We start from the raw sequence: 23,122 nt of genomic DNA on the forward strand, positions 1-23,122 counted from the left end.
TCCGAGAGGGGCTCGGCTGGGCTGGCTGCGCGCAAGGCAAATGCCCTACCACTGTGAACTATACAAAATGAGTTTAATATTAAGAGGTAAAGGTGGGGTTACCATATGATCCAGCTAAGTTGTTCATTGAAGAGAAAGAACATATCCATAAAGACTGGACCATGATCTGAGGAGGGGACAGTAGCATGCTTCCCTCTCAGACACCTCTAAAAGTTATGAGGTTGGTGGATCCTCTCTGCTTGCCTCTCCCAGGCGGACACTGCTTACTATCAGGACCCCAAACTTGGCAGGTCACGACGAGGTATAGTGCCTTCTTTCGGTATGGAGTCAGTGGCAGCTAGAAACCCTTAACAAAGAAAGGTTTTGCATACTAGATCGCTCTGGCATTCTCTTTGGAAGCATGAGGAACTGGCAATCCTGGACGAAGATTGTTTATAGGTAAACCAAAACAAAAAGACACTCAAAGACTAGGATTGGTGTCGCTTTCTTCTTTCAATCTATCATAAAAAGGAAAATTCTTTTCTATTCTTGTAGGCCCATTATCCTGGCTCATCTGTCCATAGGCGAGACCTAATGCCAGCAAGAGATGCAGGCCCAGTTTAGTTGAGGACAAGTTTCTTCAGCAGAGAAGGGTAGACCATAAGTAGGAAAGAGTAGCCTAGCTTGTGCTAGTTTGGTATTGTGATGTGTAAAAGAAATTCTTTTACTCCTGCCATGTTCTATTACATTTAAGTAAAATTTGAGAACCCATAATAGTAGTTTAAAAAAAAATGATCTTACCTTGGCCAACTAAGGCCAAAAACCTCCACCAAATTAGCTTACGTTGGCTAATCTGTCTTCTTTATAGATGACAGTGGCAGAATGCCCTCTCTGAAAGTGTCAATAACTTATAGAGCCTGAAGCCTTTGAATTATATTGAAGATGCAAAAGGACTATGCAGCTGAATAGTTAATTTTAAAATCAACTTATTCACAAGGAGTGATCCCTGAGCATAGAGCCAGCATTAAGCTGGGTGAGGACCACCCCCCACCCCCACCAAATAAAATTATAACAGATTATACTAAGGTAGGCCCCATCTAATCATGCAAGCCTTCAAAAGAAGTGAGATTTCTGCAGCTGAGACGAGAAAGTAGTGGAAGGGCAATTCAATAAGAGGTGAAGCCTGAGAGGGATCGGATCTAGCAATGCTGGAGGGCCCAGAGTTGACAGGAGGCATGTGTGCAGCGTTTCTAAACAGAGACTGGAAAGGTCATGGGGAACGCATTCTACTGTCACAAGGAATTGAACTCTCCCATCGACTGATTCTTCTTTAGAGCCTCCAGGGAAGAGCCCCGTCCTACTGTCCTACTAAATCCAACCTTCTGAGGCCTTCAGCAGATCAGCTGAGCCCCACAATGCCAACTCATGGAATGATAAGATAATAAATGGCTGAGTTGTTTTTGAGTCATTGAGTATGAAGTAATTTGTTTTGACAGCAGTAGAAAGCTAATGCCTATCCACGTTGGGGAAAAAAAAAAAGGCAGGCATGCAGACTCCTTAAACAAAAATGGCAGTGTAATTTCCTTTCCTCCTGGCCAATAAGTAATTATAAATCTTTGATTTCTTCGCACAAGAATAACTTACAGGGACCAGAAAGATGTAGAGTAGGTAAGGCGTGTGGTCCCCCATTGGCTAAGGAGGAATCCCTGAGCAGCACAGCAGGGTGTGGTTCTCCAGAACAAAAAACAAACAAAAACACCACAGCGCCAGAGATCTCTCTGGGCCCCATACCGGGCCAATTTCTCTGGGGCAGACCAGATGGAGCAGGTGCAGTCTCCCCGCCTACACCAGATGGAATCCCAGTGACAAAGAGTTTCCACAAGCAAGGCCCAGGTATGTTGGTTCCAGGACTGAATCTCCAGGCTGCATGGTGGCAGAGGACCTGGGCTGTCCCTCCCTGGGTCCCCGCCCTCCCAGCACATTGGCTGTCACACCCACAATTTGCCTCAGGGCTCCATCCTAGTGCACCAACAGCCCTGGTCCAGAGACTCCCAATTGAATCCCAAAATGGATTAGTGCCATACAGAGATGTCTTGGAACCCATTTACACTCTAGAAATTTACATTTACAATTGTGGTCGTGCAAGCTCTCATGCTATTCAAATGAGCAACAGAAAATAAATTATCTAGCGTCTGCCCCTGGCAGGTAGGCTTGAATGGTGGTGGGAAATTTCGAGCAAAACATAATGCCCAAAATTAGAGAGTAGCACCGTCTGTAGCATTGTCCTCCCCTTGTTCATCAATTTGCTTGAGCGGACACCAGCAAAATGTGAGACTTGTTATTGTTTTTGGCACAGCGAATACACCATGGGGAGTTTGCCAGGCTCCGGCATGCAGGCAGGATATTCTCGGTAGCTTGCCGGGCTCTCCAAGAGGGAAACAGGAATCGAACCCGGGTTGGCCGCATGCAAGGCAAACACCCTACCCGCTGTGCTATCACTCCAGCCCCAGAGAGAGAGAATATTGGGGAAATTACCTGCCATAGAGGTAAGGTGAGGACTGGGATGTGGGTGGTGGAAGGTGTGCACTGGTGGAGGGATGGGTGTTCCATCATGGTGTGGGGGAATCTCAAACATGAAAGCTTTGTAACTGTATCTCACGGTGATAAATTTTTTTTAAAAAAAGTAATGTGGAGTTCATGCCCAATTCAATCAGCTTAATCAATGGCTGAACAAAAAGCAGTATTCCTACATTATTTTAAAACAAATAAACAAAAAAGTTTTCTATTCCCCACCACACAGACCATATTCAAGGAAGCCCTGAAGAAAATTCCCTTAGGCTCATTTCAGAATTTTTTTTTTTTTACAGGGCCTTCTAGAACACACTGGAAAGGAGAATATATTTTGGCGAGACTGCCCCAGGAAGACCAACTATTGGAATACTGCACTTAGCTAGCTGAGGTCAGTAAGGCTGGACATAGGAGTCAGATTAGAGAAGGAAATACCTTATGCCTCCAGAAGGGCTAGGAGTTCAGAGGATTCAAGAGAACGAACTGACTTGAGGAGAAATAATCAAGGGAAAAGACTAGCTGAGGACATTATGTAAGTCCAAGAGGATACTGGATGTTGAAAACTGAACTGATTCACATTAGGGACTGTAATTTGGGATTTATTAACGTAATGGCTCAGAAAATGCTTAGACTTTCTTTCCTGTATATTAAGAGGGACCCGTGGGATAGTAGGTAGGCACATGCCATGCATGACGCTGACCGGGGTTCCATCCCTGGCCCCCCACTTGTTCTTCCAAGCTCACAATCCTCCTGGTGAGCCTGGGTTCTGGCCTGAGTTCTTCCTGAGCCTGGTGAGCCTGGCTCTGAGTTCTCCCTGAGCTCAGAGCTAGGAGTAAGCCCTGAGTACAGTCGGTGTGGCCCAACACACACACACACACACACACACACACACACACACACACACACACACACACACACACACACTATATATATATGGAATGAAGAAGAAACAAGAGAGCAATAGAAAGAACATTTTGTTTGTTTATAATCATTAGGAAAAAATAAAGGGAAAGGGGTAAAAAAAAAAACCCAGAAAAAATGAAGCTGTTGGCTGAGGTATAATGAATGGATATTTTACAGTAAGGTTTGTCTAGAAAAATCTCAATCACTCTTCAGAGCAAGAAGGAAGTGACTGCAAGCAGGGCTGGGAGCACGCTCCTGTAGTTTGCCAGGAGCAGAGGAGCACAGTGAGCTTGAGAGGGATTCCTGCCTGGGCCAGTGCTGACGAGGGCAGACGTGGCCACAGAAGAGGGAGTCGCAGGAAAACAGGACTTTCTAACGGAGCATGTGACATAGGAGCTTCCTGAGTGTTGGGTGTTTGTAACTCGAGGCAATTCATATTGTGTTCCTCTTGGGTGTTTCCATCATTCCACAGAGATCTAGCAAAAATCGTCTACAGGAAACTGGAGAACCTCAAACTCTGTGCTGCTGACAACACAGATACAGTCCATGAAGAATCCTGCGCTCAACGGTGGTTCCTCTTGGAAGGCTCAGAATGACTTTCTTATACCCTTTGCTCAATTTCAGGACGGGAAAGTATCTGAAGGTTGCACACAGCAGCAGGAAGGGAGAATGAGTCAGCTACCCACACAGACCACTCAGGCGGGCTCTGGGTTAAATCGCCATGGGCAAAGCAGACCCACTGAAGACAGAGTTCTTCACACTCTCGATGGGCTCAAAGGAATTAACATGGAATGCACCCCACAGAACCAAATGATTTATTTTAGGCCCTCGGGCAAGAGGTTTCATTGTCATTCTTTTTGTTTTTTTTTTGGTTTGCTTTGGGATCACACCTGGTGATGCACAGGGGCTCCTCCTGGCTGGCACTCAGGAATTACCCCTGGCGGTGCTCAGGGGACCTTATGGGATGCTGGGAATCGAACCCTGGTCAGCTGCGTGCAAGGCAAACGCCCTCCCCGCTGTGCTATCACTCCAGCCCCTTTCATTCGTTTTCGATGCTTCCGATTTTAGTTAAGAACATTAATAGTTGGCACCACCGTCTCTTCAGCTGCCCAACACACCTAATCATTCATAGATGAATTTTCTTCTGCATCTTCTGTTGTTGCTCTTTTCCATTTCCCTTAGACAAGGCCCCAGAGATAGCACAGGAGTTCAGGAACCCGCCCTGCATACCGCTGAGCCTGCCTGATCCCCCGCAACACATCCGGTCCCACCAGCACCTCCAGCACTGAGCTCTGCGCCCCCCAGGGGTGGCCCCACTACATACACAGGCAATTCCATTTTTTTCCCTTAGCAACGGTTGCATTCAAATACATTTTTAACACGATGATTAAAAAGTGCTTAGGTGTATTTTTATTTACTTCGTATCAACACTGTGTACACACAAAATGTTTGGATCACGTAAATTCAACATTCCATGTTTTCATATTAATAACAAGGACATAAACAATCATTTCCTGAGTTGACAGTGCAATGTAAAATTGAATCTGTATTGCTAATAAGACATTTTATAGCATAGAAATGTGATAAAAATGATCATTTATCATATCATAAAACACAAGAGCTTACTGTAGGACAGTGATAAAGTTTAAATGGCAAAGGACTCTGATTCCTCGTAAAGAATCCTGTATGTATTTGCTGCCATGATTGACTTTCCAGGTCAAGTATCAGTAGTAAAATAAGTTACAGTACAAAATAAACCAACGAGTTATCTATACTGTAGGAACATTTGATTTCACTTAAGAAACTGAAGCCTGGATTCTAGTGAACCTTCCAAGAGACACAAAAAAGTTGCTTAGAAAACCCTCAACAATCACAAATTTAGATAAACAGTTAAGTACAGTGGCCGCTCTCCGTTATCCTGTGAAACTATGAATCTCCTCTTCAGAGAAGTTAAGATCATGCAGCAACCTGAAAAACAAAGCATGTATTTCTTAAGGAAAATGCTCCTTAAAAAAAAAAAATCAAAGTTTGCCACAGACATAATATACTTTTATAATAATAGATACTATTTTTCTACTTTCCAATTTCTATGTATTTAACCATCCCCCAATTATAACATGTAAAACATGTAATTTCTTAATGTCATCAAGTATAGAGCCAGTGTTTAACTGTCTGATAAATGCCATCATTTTAAAGCATTTGAATCAAGACTCAATGGAAGTTTTCTCAGCGTGCAGGAGTAATAAGTCTTAAAATTTTAAGGTGCTTAAATCAATCTTTGAAGCACCTGAAGCACCTTAAAATCTGTAAGATCCCCTTCCCATCTCTCAGTCCTTCAGTTAATCTGTTGGTAAAGGTCAGATTTTTGTGAGAACCTCCCGGTCTTAATTTTGTTGCATTCCTATTCCTACTTTAATATTTATACGGTACGTGCTGTTGGGTGAATAACAGCAGGACCCACATAGGATGACGAGTAATATTCCTACACAAGTTTGGCAAGTCGGCTAGCAGAGACTAGAGAAGCTATCATAGAGGTCAAGTTGAGGAAATACAATTAATTCTAAAGACAAGAGGCAAGACTGAAAATGGGAAACTTTTAAGATCTCAGCTCTGCTGTCCTCTGCTGAATTACATACTAAACAGAATTACACATGAAGACTGCATACAATTACATATTCAATGACACAGGAAGATTCCAGTTGTAAAGAGGTGGGCACAGTCTTGCAGGGAACCAACAGGAAGCCCAAAATCCAGGGGAGAAAATCAATCTACTTCTTGAAGCCAGAGACAGGACATGGGGTAGGGTGCTTGCTTTGCTGCAGCTGATGCAGGTTCTAACCCCTGGCACCTCATATGGTCCCCCAGCGCGACAGGACAGATTTCTAAGTACGGAGCCAGTAGACACCCCTGAGCACCACTGGTTTGGGCCCCCAAAACAAAACAAAACAAAACAACAAAAGAATCCACTTCTCTGAGGCGGCTGTCTAAGGGAATTCTCCCGAGCCCATGGAAACAGGACTAAGTGGCCCTACTTAGGGGGCTAGAGACTGAACCCAGGTTGGCAAAGGCAAAACTACCCACTGTCCTATCTTTCCAGCCCCCCATCCTCTTTAAGAAAATGAAAAATAATTGCGGTAATATGGATTGCCTCATGGCAGTTTCCATATTACTCTTTTACACATTATTAACGCTCCTTCCCTGATGCTATAGTTCAGTACTGACAGGAGTTTGATTACAATCTTTGAAAGAGCTGTTATGCTGCGATCTGTTAAGTGTTAAACTTCTAAGATAGTACAGCTCTTAGCCTTTCTTTTCTAAAATATTTTTTCAAACTATCATTAATATTCTATGTTACTAATACTATAGCAATAATAATGACATCATATATTAAATATCCATTTGTTTGAACTTGAAAATAAGAAAAAGCTTAAAGAGTAACGAGGTTTTCCTTAATTTGAGACGGTAAACAGAAGAACTTATATATAACTAAAATAACTTTTAAATGTATTACAAAAACTCCTTAAGTAATCATTTTCATAATTAAAATTAAAAATAAAATATTTGATCAGAAACACAGTACAAGCATTAAGTAAGGTGTTTGCCTTGCATGCGACTGGTGCTCGTTTCATCCATAGCACCGTAAGGTCTCCCAACTGTCCAGAGCAATCTTTGAGCACAAAGCCAGGAGTGGCCCATAAGCATAGCTGATACGGACCAAAATTAATGAGAAAAAAACAAGAAGATGGTGACATAAACATTAATCTACCATTCTCATTAATCTACCATCATTATAAAACTGTGGTGGAAGAAGTTTAATTCTAATCTAATGCCCCAAATAAAATTGTGAAAACGTTCATGTGGCTAGTCACTAGCAGAGACCAGAACTGGTTATATTTTACCTTTGTGCCCATATCTCTACCTACCTACCTACCTATCTATCTATCTATCTATCTATCTATCATCTATCTAATTTATCTATATCCTGGCCACCAAAACTCTTCATCAGCACGAGATTTAAAATTTTGCTAATTTGTTTGGCAAAGAAATTACACCTTGCTTCTTAACCTGCTATCTTGTACAGGATCTCAGACTTTGTTTGTTTTAAGAGATGGAGACAGAAGGGTAGCAGGGTTACTCTTCATGCCTGGATTTGATCCCTGAGCCAAAGAACTTCTGGGGAAGCCCCAAAATCATTAAAAACTTTTTTGGGGGGGCTTTAAAATAGTTTTTTGGGTTTTTTTGGCTTTATTATTAGTAGATGTTGGATTTGCAGACCTGCTTTATATCCTATGTACTTCAGGTTATATACCTACATACCTGGAGTTAAAAATTTCTCAGGTTTTGGAAAGGGTCAGAATGAAAAAAGTTTAATCTAACAGATTATCCAAGTACAGACTGGTTGACTCAGAAGTGCTAGGGATGAAATTAATGGTCTGTTAAAGAAGACTTCCGTTTCCTGTTGTTGGGTACCCGTTGTTCCTACCACATTTCCACTAACCTTACTCCTTTCTCTGTAAATGGTGGTGGGCCGCAAATGCAGATAAGGACTCTGGATTCCTCTGAACTTCTTTTCAAAAATTCAGAAAGAAGAGCTGGTGAAATATGTCCCTGTCTGCCATTCCATTCAGAAGTAGGCGCTGAGAGAACAAATTCAGTATCAAATCTAGAGAAAAGAAACATTTTAAGACAACTTATTATTCTCATGTTTCTACTTCACTAAAACATCCCCCTCTCCCCCAGAACAATTAATATAAAAGACTGAGATGGTCTAGAAAAATACTGGAATAGAATCAATGCAAAGATTTAACACGAACACACTCGTAACTCTACTTACTACACTTTAACTCTTCTAAGAACTACTCTGAGAACAGTAATTTGGCATTTCTTATTGAACTCATTAGAAAGCAAGCCCCAGGGATCCCAGAGAACACCATGTTCCTGTGAATTATGTGCTTGTATAAATCACAGTCAAGAGTAGTTGCCAGTAACATGGACAGTTTGATCTCAGGCGCAAACCTCTCCAACAAGTCAGGTCTGGAACCCCATAGCCAAGAGCCCGTGTGACCTTTAACTCGTGCTGCACAGTAAGTTCAGCTCACCATCTCCCCATTCCACATACAGCTACACCAACAGTGTTCGCAGAGAGAGCAGCACCGCACTGTGGCCCATCTGATTACAGCGATGACTGCTCTGGTGGCGTCTGCCTTCTTCAGTTTAGGCCATGAGATCCGTAACTGCTTTAGCTAACACTGTGTATCTTAGTGGCCCTCACACAGGAGGTATTAGACAGTATAGAAACACGAAGGAAAGAAAAATAAAGGGTACAGAATTAAAGTGAAAAAGTAGCCCATCAAACCAAGTTTCACATTTTATTTTTTGTTTTTGGGTCACACCTGGCGATGCACAGGGGCTACTCCTGGCTCATTCACTCAGGAATTACCCCTGGCAGTGCTCAGGGGACCATATGGGATGCTGGGAATTGAACCCGGGTCGGCCGCGTGCAAGGCAAACACCCTACCCACCGTGTTACTGCTCCAACTCCAAGTTTCACATTTTAACTAGAGACTACTTCTTCCCACAGCTTTGCAACCTGTCAAGATGACTGCAGGTAAAGTCACAGAAATTTCAACATTCCACATTGCATCTGCTCCCTTTGCTCCCTTTGAGCAAACACAATTCATTCCAGTTTCACCAGCATCAGGGAAAATGCATTCTTAAAACATTTTCCCAATGGGTAACAGACATTATTCTCAGGAATGGAAAGAAAGAACTATACATTAATCTCAATCTCATGAAAGAGTTGAAGGGATATTTGTCTCGTGAGATGGAGAAATAACAGAGCAAAACCAAATTTGCCTGATGCGCTGCCCCCAGCCCGCTCTGCTGCCGCTGGGTTAATGATACCCAGGCGTCTCCTAGCTTGGCCCAGGCACGCAGACCCACTGAGTGCACCATGGGACTAGAGAACCCGCCCCTTCTCACGCACAGGGACTCCTCCGTCTACCTGTGGAATCAAGTGAGAATCAAGTGGGAAGCTACATGACTTCTTATAATTCTAACAATCTGATTCCACATCAAAAACCCTGTACACTGGGCTGAAGAGACAGAACACTGGGAAAGGCTCTTGCCTTGCACACGTCTGACCCTGGTTCAAGCCCTAGCATGACATAAGTTTCCCTGAGCCTGCCAGGAAGGATCGCGGAGCGCAGAGCCAGGAGCGAAAGGGATATTTCTCGTCAAGAGAAGCCCTAAGCATTCTTGGTCTAGCTGTGTGCCCCCAACCCCTCCCACCCACCCAAATCCTCCTATGCAATTGTTTTTGTTTTGGGGGCCACACCCAGTGATGCTCAAGAGGTTACTCCAGGTGACTGGGGAACGAATCCAAGGCAAAGCAAGCACCCGACCCAACCGTATTCTCTCTCCAGCACCCTTACACAATCGTTACGGTTTATTTCTTACCTTAGAGGTTCCTACTTAAATCTCAGAGGCGATACAAACCCACCCTGTGCAGACAGCACTTTTGTCCCCATATTTTCTCCCCCTAATTTATTTTTTCCTATCACTGAAAATTGAGACGACTTATACAATCCCAGATTGTTCAGTTACTACTCCATAAAAGCAGGGCCCTTATCTGATAACACTGTATACCGACCTGATCCAAAGAAAGTATGCAAAACACACTTGTGTGAATAAAGGAATTTATTGACAAAGAAGCTGTATGGTTAAAAGGAAAAACTGTGCTCAGAAGAAGACAGCAATATTCTGGCACCTAGAAATTATAAAAATTGTATGTGAATGTATCAGTGCATCTTTCTCGGGGGGGGGGGGGGGGGGAAAGAAAAGGGCCATGACCTTCCATTAGCTTTCCAAAAGGGACTTGTGAGAAGCTGCAGCTTTCACACAGCCAATTTATTATTTTTTAGCTGGTGCTCAGGAGTCGATTACTCCTGGGTTTATGCTCAAGGGGACCATACGTGATGCCACAGATCAAACCAGTGTCAGCCACAGGCAAGGCAAGTGCCTTAAACCTTGTACTAGCTCTCTGGCCCCGATCCACAGACAAATTAAACAGAGACAGCAACAACCTTTTAAATTAAAAATGAAAGACAGTTTCCTCTAATTCTATTTCCAAGGTGTCTATAACTGGATTAAATTGCTGAGATATATAAGTCAATAATGGCATCTCTTCATTTGCAAACATTCCTACTTTTCTTTTCCTCCAGGAGCTTAAAAAGCTGCAGTCCTTACACAAATGGCATACACTCACACCTCCCCTGTTCGTCTGCACAACAGTCTCTCGGCATGACTTTCCAACACTCAACAGAAAATCTAAACAGATACCGTCGGTGCAATTTTTAAGGATAACGCAGAGAGAATACTACCGAGCTCGCCTCTTCTGCAGGACTGGAAAGAGCCTGAACTGGAATAGGAACGATTCCCTGAGAAGACTAAAGGGTATGTCAAAGGATTTCTGATTCTAAGATACAGAGGGCGTCTAGAGTCTTTTCTTCTTGTATTATTCTGAATAAAGATCAACTGACTGCAAGTAATTTCAGATTTGAGGGGTGAGTGGGGGGCACACTCGTAAATGTCCCGCAATTTCTTTCTGGCTTTGTATTTCAAAGGTGGCAGAAAGGAACATCACTCTTGAAAAATTTCCTGAAAAACTTAAGAGCACCCACAAACCCATGAAGTGCGTGAATGCAGGGGTCGGTGGGAGAAGAAAGCAGAGAGGGGAAGAAGCATCAACATCCACCTCCTTTTGATGAGTGCTTATGTTTTCTAAATGGGAATGGATGCAAACAGTAGATGAACATCAAAATCCATCTTAAAACAGACCTGAGACGCGGAGTCTTGGAATATAAACAAACTCAGCACCGCACTGACCTCCCGTTGTTCATCGATTTGCTCGAGTGGGCCCAGTAACATTGTGAGACTTGTTACTGTGTTTGGCATGTCGACTACGCCCCGGGGAGCTTGCCAGGCTTTGCCGTGCGGGCGAGATACTCTCGGGAGCTTGCCGGGCTCTCTGAGAGGGGCAGAGGAATCGAACCCGGCTTGGCTGGGCCAGCCGCGTGCAAGGCAAATGCCCTACCCGCTGTGCTATTGCCCATAAACAAGCTTATTCCATCTAAATCAAAGAAGTCACCCAGTAATTTATTCCCTCTCCTCCTATCACCTAGCTTCCAAAGCAAAGTCTCTTCTTCTTCCTTCCAGTAAGTCCTTCCCTCTCCCCCAACTTGTTTTTTTTGGGGGGTGCTCAGGGCTTACTCCTGGTTCTGCAATCAGTGACTGGTCCTGGCAGTTTGGGGAACCCCGTAAGGTTCCAGGGTTCAAATCTGGGCCAGCTGCTTGCAATGCAAGTGGCCTACCTGCTATACTATCGTTCTGGGTCCTTCTCTTCCCATTCTCACTGCTGCCGGTCCAGAACAGGCACTTTTATTTCTTATGTAAAACACAGTTCTAATAGCCTCTGACACATCTTTGCGTGTCAATTCTCCTTAAAAAAAAAAAAAACTGGCTCTACAACCTTTCGCTTTATAAAGCTCCATTGGTACAGCATGATCTACAAAATATTTTAGAGTATGTAAGGCCCTAGCTTTTCCTGGTTTCTTCAATAAAGTAAAATTCAAAGAACAGCAGAAAAATTGTTATTTCTTCATGGGAAAATAACTCACAAGACAAACAACTAGGGATTAAAATTAGATTATATATACACATTACGGAAACATTTCTCAAAAATGAGTCATAAAATACTAACGCTCCTCCAGATGTTAATGGTAGCTCGTGGGGAAAAAAAGCAATCAAATGAGTTTAGGATGACTGCGTTAAAACAAGGCAAAGAGATTTCCTCATCATTTCTCCAAGTCTTGAAAATTCTAAAATCAAAGCAGATCTTCAAGTCTTCAAGAAGGTGATACAGTACACATTGCCTCTCAAACTTATTTAATCACAGAGCTCCTTAGAGGGAACACATCAACATCTCAAGAATACATTCCAAGAAACAAGCAATGTGAGAATATCCTGGAGGAACAGAGAGCAGTGTTTCACTCTGAGTAACTGGCGCGCATGTGCAATGGGGTTCAGACACAATGTTCAGTCTACTTATGCTTCTGGAATCATTGGTTCTGGCTCTCTGAACCAGAGTTAAAGCATTACTGAGTCTCTATCTACGTGAAACCAGAGAACTGAAACCCTCCGCAGTCATTAGGCTCAGAGCCTGTAGGCAATATAGGTCAGCAGCACTGTATTTAATGCATGAATTACACTCAAGGTCTTCAATCACATGACGTTAGCCCAGCTCAGCTTTTTCTAACTGTAAAACTGGGGGATCAGAAATAATCTCCCCCCCTCCGCCCCGCAGCCCAGCTCAGCTTTTTCTAACTGCAAAACTGGGGGATCAGAAATAATCCCCCCCCCCCCCCCCCCCCGCGATGGCCAGAGCGACAGTACAGTGGGTAGGGCATTTACCTTGCATGCGGCCGACCTGGGTTCAATCCCCAGCACCCATATAGGCTGACAAGCACCGCCAGGGGTAATTCCTGAGCACAGAGCCAGGAGTAACCCCTGAGCATCACTGGTGTGACCCAAAAGCAAAAAAATAAATAAAAAAATTAAAAAAAAAGAAAAAGAAAAAAATTGTCCATAGCACAGCGGGTAGGGCGCCTGCCTTGCACGTTGGCAGACCCAGGTTCAATTCTTCCGCCCCTCTTGGCAAGCTACCGAGAGTATCTCGCACGCACGGCAAAGCCTGGCAAGCTACCCGTGACGTAGCCGATATGCCAAACACAGTAACAATTGTCACAATGGAGACGTTACTGGGCCCACTCGAGCAAATCGATGAACAACGGCAGAAATCAGTGCAGTGCAGGATTCCTCCTAAAGCTGTGCACTGGTCTATGTTAGAAGAAGGCCTAATCACTACCAACTAGGCACTAGAACTACCGTCATCAGTTTTTACTATCAAACATGTCTCCAAATATAAATGCTCCATGGAGTGTTGGGCAACAGAGGGACAAAATCACTTCAGGTCGAGAATCACTGGTTCAAAGTTTTATATACCCAAAAAGCTAAAAAAAAAAAAAAAAAAAAAAAAAAAAAAAAAAAAAGAGTTTTATGTGCTTTGAGCATGCACAATATACTAAATGAAAGATATGATTACTCAAAGTATACCGTGACAATATTTAAAAAATATGTAATATGTAAACGCATTATGTGCACACGTGTGAGAAAGAGAAAAAGAGAAGGGTTGAACAGGATGGAGGGTGGGAGAATATAAAATCCACACTGTACTGTTAATGAAAGGTCTTTCGATGGCAGGACTGTGGGTCATTTTTCTCCCTATGCATTTCCCTATGTAAGTATGTAAGAATTTTACAAAGGGGGAAAATTCAGTCCATCAACAGATTCTACTATTTACATAAAATAATGTTATAAACTTTATTTTTAAAGGGTTATGCTTTTTATTTACTTATTTATTGCTTTTTTTGGTCACACCCAGAGATGCACAGGGGTCACTCCTGGCTCTGCACTCAGGAATTACTCCTGGCGGTGCTTGGGGGACCATGTGGGATGTCAGGGATCGAACCTGGGTCGGCCGCGTGCAAGGCAAACCCCCTACCTGCTGTGCTATCGCTCCAGCCCCGACATATTTTTTCTTAAGTCAAGTTTAATTCCTATTAATAGACTTAACTACAGTGTCAAGTTAACTATGTTTTTTTTTTTTCCATTTTGGGTCACACCCAGCGATGTACAAGGGTTACTCCTGGCTTTGCACTCAGGAACTACTCCTGGCGGTGCTCGGGGACCATATGGGATGCTAGAAATCGAACCCAGGTTGGTCGAGTGCAAGACAAACTCCCTACCCGTTGTACTATCACTCCAGCCCCTTAAGTTAACTTTTAAGACTAAAGTTTGACAAAAGTACAAAGCCTGTTCATTTCTTGTGTAAGTCACAAAAGCTGCCAGAAATGACTTTTAAAATGCTAAGGAAAAGTCTAGCTATTTCTCTTTATATTAAATTAAAAAAAAAATAGGAGCCCAAATAGTTAATACAGAAACAGAACACGTGTATAGAGCCTCAATAATACAGTTCAAATATCTGAGGTAGAATTTCACAGTTCTCAAAGCATTTAAACTATTTTCTCAAATCTTCACAACAGCATATGAGGCAAGGAGGAAAGATGACTTCATTTTATTTTGGCAATAAAGAGACAGACATAGAAAGTTAAGTAAGTTTCGAAAAATGATTCAGGGTAACGAAAGATAAAACAAAAGTTAGAACTTAGATCTCTGGGATTTTTCACGAATGCTGCTTCCAACTTTCCACTTTGAAAATCAGTAAAAACAAAAACAAGGGGGCTGGAGCAATAGCACAGCGGGTAGGGCATTTGCCTTGCAGGCGGCTGACCCGGGTTCGATTCCCAGCATCCCATATGGTCCCCCAAGCACCACCAGGAGTGATTCCTGAGCGCAGCAGAGCCAGGAGTAACCCCTGAGCATCAGCATCGGCTGGCTGTGACCCAATAAGCAAAAAAAACAAAAAAAAACAAAAAAAAAAACAAAGAAACAAAAACAAGATACCCCATAACGTAGGCATTTGTATTTCCTTAAATTATACTCTAAGTTGCCATATAACTATGTAAACATAACAAATCTTATGTTTTAAGTATGTGAAAATACTGAAGGGCTAATTAAATGTGACTCCAGAGAGCCTTCATTTGTGAAAACTATTAAAGGGAGGAGGAAGAAAAGAAAGAAAAACTCTAAGAAACCATGGAAGCGCCTCTTTCTGAACACGGTTGCTCAAACTCAACCCAAGAGCCCTGCAGTCAGTCAGTCCCTGCATCGGCTGAGCCCTAGAGCTCTCTCACTTCACCTCCATTATAAACATACTTCAGATATTTTCTGTGACCTAGGAAGCCTCGAGTTTCATAGAAGTAACTTTGAATGATCACAGAAACGATTTAGAAAACATTTTAACCGGACCAATTCACTTTCCTAACTATTTTGATGAGAATTTCAAACGCTTTTTAATCTCTTGCGTGATAGGCCTTTCTTTTTCTTTTTTTAGCACAACATAGAAATCCTTTCCCAATGTTTTGCCATTACTGTACCACTAAGTTTATCTTGCCTCATGCTTTTTTCCATTACCAATATTGGCATTTTCTAAAGTGCATTGTGGGGACCACTGATGATATAATTATTAATGAGAGTTAATGTAAACAAAAAGGAAAATCTTTAAGCATAAATAAGGACTGCCTTCACCACGTCCAATAGAGTCTAGCATATTAAAGGCTCCAGAAAACTAGCTTACAAAATTTGATCTATGCCCTCAAAATACCTAGTGTTACCAAATTTGCTCCAGTGAATCCAGTGAATGAGACCAAATCATTAAAAAATAACATAAAGCCCAGTATATAATTTATTGACATATGGATGATGGATGTCATGTCAGACTTATGAAATAGTATCCATTGCAGGTAGAGAGATTAAGTGCATTATTTACCTTTTAAGAACTGATTAGTTTATTTCTTCTTTCAATAAGTTTCCAGATCAATTAAAACTCCTAACACAGGCCCAGACTGATTGACTCCACACATATGAATGTTTAAACACAGAGCATCACTTTAATACCTTTTATCTTGATACGCTAATTTCTCCAATTGGCTTCTCCAAATTATATCATCCTCTGTTTTATTGAAGAACATCAGCTTCGCTCTCCTTAAAAAAAATTTAAAAACACTCTATTTTAATTACATTTAAAATATGCATGGATGCAAAGCCTAAAAATAAAATAGTATGACTTTATTTTCAGCGCCAATTAAGTAACCCAAAGTACTAAAATTAAAATAATACAGTCAATGAAACAGCCAGAACTTGAGGCAGAGTAATAAATGGAGAATGAGGGAAGAGATCATGTCTTTTAAGATTTACCGAGTAATCAATTTAGAATACCTTATACTAATCTAACAGTCTCACAAAAGATAGTAATTAAAGATAAAATTACATACCTGAGACTGGGTATATTAGTCAAAGCATAATTCAGTATTTTAACCATGGGTGTGAAGCCTGTTCCAGCTGCCAATAAAAAGAGATCTTCTAATTCTTGGAGCTGGGATATTTTAAAACTGCCCTCAGGACTGCTTACAGAAACAAAATCTCCTAAACAATGAAATATAAACTAAATCAGAAAAAAAAAAATCAGGGAAACTGAGAAGGCTGTACCTACCTCGTCTCAAACATGGCAAACATGGATACACGGTGGGGGGAACGCTTAACTTTCAGATACAGCTCCGTCTTTAAGTCATATAGTTTTAGGAGTGCCCATTAGACTCTCAAGTCTGTTTAGCTATTATCATTATAATCATTTAAAAATGAGATTTTTTAAAGACTCGGTTACCCAGATTATTTCCCCAAACTTCCTCGAGCCATCTAATTTACATACTTCTGCCAAGAAGCACACATTATCAAGAGTTGATTGCTTGATGTACATATTTTTAACCATAATAATAAAATTGGTAGGTGAAAGTAGAACGTATTCTTGAATCTTACACTAGCAATGTGTTAACTTTATCCCCATGAAATCTATGAAAAGACAAGGAAAGTCATTCTGAATTTAACTCCTCTAAAAATAAAGCAAGATCAAAAACTATACTTGGAGTATTTATGACAAAGAATCGAAATGCCTGAAAAATTCATTCTGTATAGTTCAGTTGATTTTAACTCTACTCAAAGGAGAGAAATTTCTCAAGGCATTTCGTTAAATTTTTAGCATAACTTTTTTTAAAAAAAAAAAAGCTGTCCGTAGTTCAAAAATCAATTCCAAATTGTCTAGCTGACTTTGACTCTTGGATCCTCATACATTTTCCTTTCTTGTCCACAGTAGGATACTACGAACCATGCAGAAATTGATGAAGTCAGTATTAGAAAGTAGCAGAATATTCTTTCTGGTTGGAAAATGAAAGTTTGAGAATACTCTACAAAATGTTTAATGAAGATGCCTCAATAAACTTGGTAACTTTTATTCACAGTTCACCTTTTTTGAGTCACAGGACAGATTGGATTCAGGCAAGATATCTGGTGCTAATAAAACCAATGAATACTGGACTTGCGTGTAAGCATTGAAGTCTATCGAGTAATACGAATATGTCTAGTTATAGTCAGATATAACTTTAAAGTCAAAAAGATATTTAAAAATGATACTGAATTCTGTATCGTTTGAAACCCAATCACAAACAACTTTACAACTCTTATCTCATGGTGATTGAATAAAAAAAATAATAAATTACTGAAAAATGAAGGGAAAAAAAAGTAAAACAAATGACAGGCCAGATCAGCTGGTGATTTTGAGTCAAGCTATCTGCAACGTGCCACCTGGACTAGACTCTATCTAGGGCATCTCATTTATTCGACATTTTAAAGATCAAAGTCCTCAGATGAAAGTTACTTGATGAACAAAGGGTTTAAACACACACACAGACAATTTTATAGTGTACTTCATTTAGGACATGAGAAAGCTTCATGAATTATCACTACACACCAGTATACAACCCTCTAAATTATAAAGAATCTGTGCCATGTCTGGAGCTTGGGAAAAAACTGAAAACACACTTATTTTGTTTTTTAGCTCGGCCAGTTTTTCCCAAAGTGGAGGCAACTGCCCCCTAGAGCGTGCTGCAATGATCAGTTGTAAACTCAGGTGCAATTTGAGGGCACTTTTTGTATTCGCTTACAGAAGGTAGTTTTCCAGGGGGTTCCAGAGTATTTTTTGTTTGTTTGTTTGAAAAGAGGGTGGCGGATTCAGGTTTAAATGTGGGAGCCTCTATTTTGGCTAATTCTCCTCTATACTCGGTTCAATTTCTATAGTCTACAAACACAGTCAATAATTTCTACTTGCTACCACACTGTCACTGTCACTCTCCTCCCGTTGTTCACCGATTTGCTCGAGCGGGCCCAGTAACGTCTCCATTTTGAGACTTGTTGTTACTGTGTTTGGCATCTCGAATACGTCACGGGGAGCTTGCCAGGCTTTGCTGCGCAGGCAAAAGTCTTTGGGTTCCGGAGGGAGTATGGTTGCCAAGCTGAAACTTAGAGGAATTGACGGAAGGGCACCACCGGGAGTAGAGCCTGCGGCTTAATTTGACACAACACGGGAAACCTCACCCGGCCCGGACACGGACAGGACTGACAGATTGATGGCTCTTTCTCAATTCCGTAGGTGGTGGTACATGGCCGTTCTTAGTTGGTGGAGCGATCTGCCTGGATAATTCCGATAACGAACTTGATACCACAATCATATATCAAACCTTCACAAGATAACCTTCACTAGGGTACTGCAAAATTACTGATGTTCATATTTATACTGTTTTCTGCTTAATTTAGCCATAGATGCCTAATCACGTCTATTATGTATAGACATCTAAGTTTAACTTAGAGTGTAATTATTTTTCAAATTTAATAATCCACTTCAGTTTTAACTTGGTGTTACTGCTAAATGCTGTCTTGGGGGAGGAGCACTTTCATTCTTGGCAAAGGCAGTGAATGAAAGGTTGAAGACAGAAAACAATTGTGGGAACAGGATGAAGAATCTATAAGTCTTTAATTATAATCCATTATAGTCCATTTACTAATTCTTCCAAGCACATTTATTGAGAGCCCACTCTACAACAATTAACATTGCGTGTGGCGTGGAAAGATAAGAATCCTTACCCTTTCATTCAAAGTTTTATAGAGAAAACACATTATTCTCATCTACGAGCTCTCAACAAAGTGTTAATTATTGGGGAGTTCAGAGGAAAAGAGAGAGGCTTCAAAAAAGAAGTACTATTCAGCCTGTATCTTTAAAAGAAAAATGGCATGTGAGGAGTAAAGAAAAGATTGCTGAGCATAATCCTAGGTAAAAAAATTTCACGTGTCTATGAAAAAATAACAGACTTAAAAAAAACTGAGTAGTTCTAATACTTCCACAGCAGGAGATGAAGTTGGAGAGAGCATTCTATAGGTCATGCAGAGCAGTGGTTTTCGACCTTTTGCTGTCACTGTGATGTCACCGATAGAGAAAAAATAACCAGCTGGATAATGGGGACCCCTAAGGGCTTTCAAAGCTGAAAAGTAATAGACTAAATCTATCATCAGGGTAGCTTGGAAAAAAGAACTGGAAAGCACAGAGAAAAACAGAGACAGACACCAGCTAGAGGCAGCCGAGGGAGAACAGTCAGAGGACAAGATGAGAGAAAGGGTTACGACAGCTTGAGCTATAATGGTGATAAAGACATGGAAAAAAGATTTAGATGTGACTGGAAAGCAGGCTAACTGCAGCTTAGTAGTTGGCAGAGGGGCTGGGAGAGAAAAGTGGGAGGCCCTAAGAATGATTCAAGCGTCCGACTGGGCCAAGAACAAACCGTGATGATGCAACCAACACAGAAGAAGGCATAAGAATACGCAGGGTGAGTGAGATAAAGAGAACAGGACTTTGGTTGTAGATACTCTGCGTTTAAGACGTTCAACCCTTACATGGAGATAACTTGGACAGTATCAAAGATGTGATCCAATCTAGTACAAAACATACACACACACACACACAAATACTAACCAATCTGAAGATGATCAAGTTCTGGTGTGAGGAGTCCAGTGGGATAAATTTTGATCAAAAAATAGATGTGTTTGTCATTGTGAAGAACCGGTTCCTCGGACGTTGGGAGTAAGGAACCACACACAGGTGTATATGGCTTCACTATCTCTTTACCTAAAAAAATCACGACAAATTTAATTCTAAAAACTTCTGAATAAAATGAAACATACATTTTAGGAAGCAATGAGCACATTATCTGAACTAGATACAACGATAGCATATATAATTCTAAGTCCTATATGCATGAATGTGTCCATAAACTCTAAGTACATGTTCTGAAACAATTTTGTTTTTGTTTTTGACAGTGCCAGGGATCAAACCTAGGGATTGCGTCTGAAAGACAGGTACACAACATTAAGTTACACCCTCAGATGCCAGCTGAAATAACTTTAACAAGTCAATTATTGATAAGTAATTTGTTTTTAATAGGTGGCAAACATTGATAAACTTTAAGCCATCAACTCCATTATCATATATAAACTGCAATGGCATCAAAGGTATACCACAGATATAGGAAAATATTTACATATTTTAATTAGAACAAATAAAAAAAATTCTTAAGGATGCCACATGCAGTGGTGCTTGTGAACTCAAAGCGATAAATGTGCTCAACCCCTCAGATCAATATTTTAACAGTGCTGAACAAAGATGAGACTTCAGTACATGCAAATGAAAAGTTTTACCTTTTAATTTATATATTTTGAATTGCTTTAATGTTTTTATATGTAGATTTGTGTCTGAAAACAATGATAATTCAATTACTTCTTACAGCATAATACTAAAAGTGGGTAAAAAAGTAGCAGAATTCATGCAATATTTTAGCACTGTAGCACTGTCCTCCCGTTGTTCATCAATTTGCTCGAGCAGGCACCAGTAACGTCTCAGCAAATTGTGAGACTTGTTGTTACTGTTTTGGGCAGATCAAATACGTCACGGGTAGCTTGCCAGGCTTTGCCATGCAGGCAAAATACTCTCGGTAGCTTGCCAGGCTCTCCAAGAGGGGTGGAGGAATTGAACCCAGGTCAGCTGCATGTAAGGCAAACGCCCTACCCGCTGTGCTATCGCTCCAGCCCAATGCAATATTTTAGGTAATCAAATTCCAAAGAAATAGGAATTTACACATATCTGAAAGACCAAAATTTTATACATGGCTCCTTGACATATACAAAATTAAACTATCTATTTTTGTTTTTATCGTTGCTTTTGGCTTTGGGGCCATGCCCAGTGGTGCTCAGGGCTTACTCCTGGCTCTGTGCTCAGGGGTCACTCCTGGGGGGCAGTATGGGGCGCCGGGGATCAAACCCAGATAACATGCGTGCAAGGCAGATGCTTTACCTGATGTACTATCAGTCCAGCTCTCCATCTGTTTTTTTTTTTAACAATACACTGATAATCACTGCACTGAGAATACCAGATACTAAATGATAACAGAGCATGAGTAAGAAGGAAGAGAAAAATGCTACGGTGATATAGTAATCTGGCAGTAAAACTACCAACTCCTGCCTGGTAGTCTGCTGGACTTCCTGCCGGAAACACTAGGCCATAGACATATATCACTTCGCACTTCCGAAAGCAGATAGATAATAAATATAAATTAAAAAAAAAGATATTTAAAATAAAGGGTAATTTTGAGATGAAAATAAAAAAATAATTCAGAAGCCACAAACTTACAGGGCTTTTCTTTCTGGTGGTGCACACAGGAAATAACTTTTACAATCACATACTGTGAATTGTGTGATTTTCACTACATAAATGACACAACCACAAGTAACTAGCATGAGATGCTGTGTGGATTTCTAGCTGCTGTAAACACGACATTTCCTCTGTGCACTCTCTGACGACCGACAGTCAGGGCTTTGCTGGATGCAAATCACAACACCGACGACCATCTCTCGCACGAGTGGAGATGTCTTTGTTCTTGACCAACAGACAGAACGGCTGTTGCTCCAACACACAGAACTCTGTTATCCACAACTTTCTGTTTGGTTATCACCAAGTCTAGCGCCTAGAAATATTTATTCATAATCTAGATGTTCTTCCAAAAGGTAGAAGTACAGCTCTGAGATGCTTATCAAAGAAAAAACGATTTCCCCAAAGCTTTCTTTTTTTAAAAAAAAAAAACTTACCTGAGATAGTTAGCTTGAAGTAAACATGTTGCCCAATTGGCACCTGGAGATGAGAGCTTGGTGGCAGCAACAAGCAGAAAAGTTCTGTGTCATGGGTAACACGCTCTTTGGAAATCAACTGACAGTCTCTGTAATACAAACCTAGGAAGAAGTACATTTTTCTTTTACTGATGCATATATTTAAAAGAACAAGGCCACACTAGACCCACGAAGGAAAGCGCAATTCTAGTTTGCTCATCAGTGAGCTTAAATTCCACGGAAAGAAAGGCCTCTACATTTTACAAATGGATCAGCTAGCACAGCACGGAGGGCGTTTGCCTTGCACATGGCCAACCTGGGTTCCATTCCTCCGCCCCTCTCAGAGAGCCCGGCAAGCTACTGAGAGTCTCCCACCCACAAGGCAGAGCCTGGCAAGCTCCCTGCAGCCTATTCAATAGGCCCAAAGCAGTAACAAGTCTCACAATGGAGACATTCCTGGTGCCCACTCGAGCAAACCGATGAACGACGGGAGGAGAGTGCTACAGTGTGGTTTCCTTTTCTAATATATTTTTAAAACTTGCATAATTTAAAAAATACCTTTATAAAATAAACACACATTAGGTTTCTTTGCGTGTGTTCTCTCGAAACCTAATCCAGATGTTCAAGTTCATCCACTGGCTCAGACAGAAACTCACAGGAGGCCATCTCAACAGGGAATTCTTTTTTTGTTTTTTGGGTCACACCCAGCGATGCACAGGGATTGCTCCTGGTTTGCACTCAGGCATTACTACTGGTGGTGCTCGGGGGACCATTTGGGATGCTGGGAATCGAACCCGGGTTGGCTGCGTGCAAGGCAGATGCCCTACCCGCTGTACTATCACTCTAGCCCCTGGACAGGGAATTCTGGGATTCCACAGTGCAGCGTTGAAAAGAG

At 41.4% G+C, this 23,122-nt stretch overlaps 1 protein-coding gene across 1 annotated transcript in view; it reads right to left on the reverse strand.

Moving 5' to 3' along the window:
• Positions 1 to 4,763: 4,763 nt before the first annotated feature.
• LOC130019123 (cytochrome b5 reductase 4) overlaps positions 4,764 to 23,122 on the reverse strand; it is a 58,494-nt gene continuing 40,135 nt past the window's right edge. Inside the window, exons 11-16 of the mRNA XM_056109706.1 lie at positions 22,210 to 22,350; positions 20,045 to 20,197; positions 16,464 to 16,614; positions 16,087 to 16,173; positions 7,949 to 8,113; positions 4,764 to 5,418 (exon numbers count right to left, since the gene is read on the reverse strand). Coding sequence (XP_055965681.1) covers positions 5,364 to 5,418; positions 7,949 to 8,113; positions 16,087 to 16,173; positions 16,464 to 16,614; positions 20,045 to 20,197; positions 22,210 to 22,350 — 752 coding nt within the window. The 3' untranslated portion in view covers positions 4,764 to 5,363. The remainder of the gene's footprint in view (positions 5,419 to 7,948; positions 8,114 to 16,086; positions 16,174 to 16,463; positions 16,615 to 20,044; positions 20,198 to 22,209; positions 22,351 to 23,122) is intronic.

Source organism: Sorex fumeus, unplaced genomic scaffold (assembly GCF_029834395.1).
Source record: "Sorex fumeus unplaced genomic scaffold, SorFum_2.1 ptg000008l, whole genome shotgun sequence".
NCBI classification, from domain to species: Eukaryota; Metazoa; Chordata; class Mammalia; order Eulipotyphla; family Soricidae; genus Sorex; species Sorex fumeus.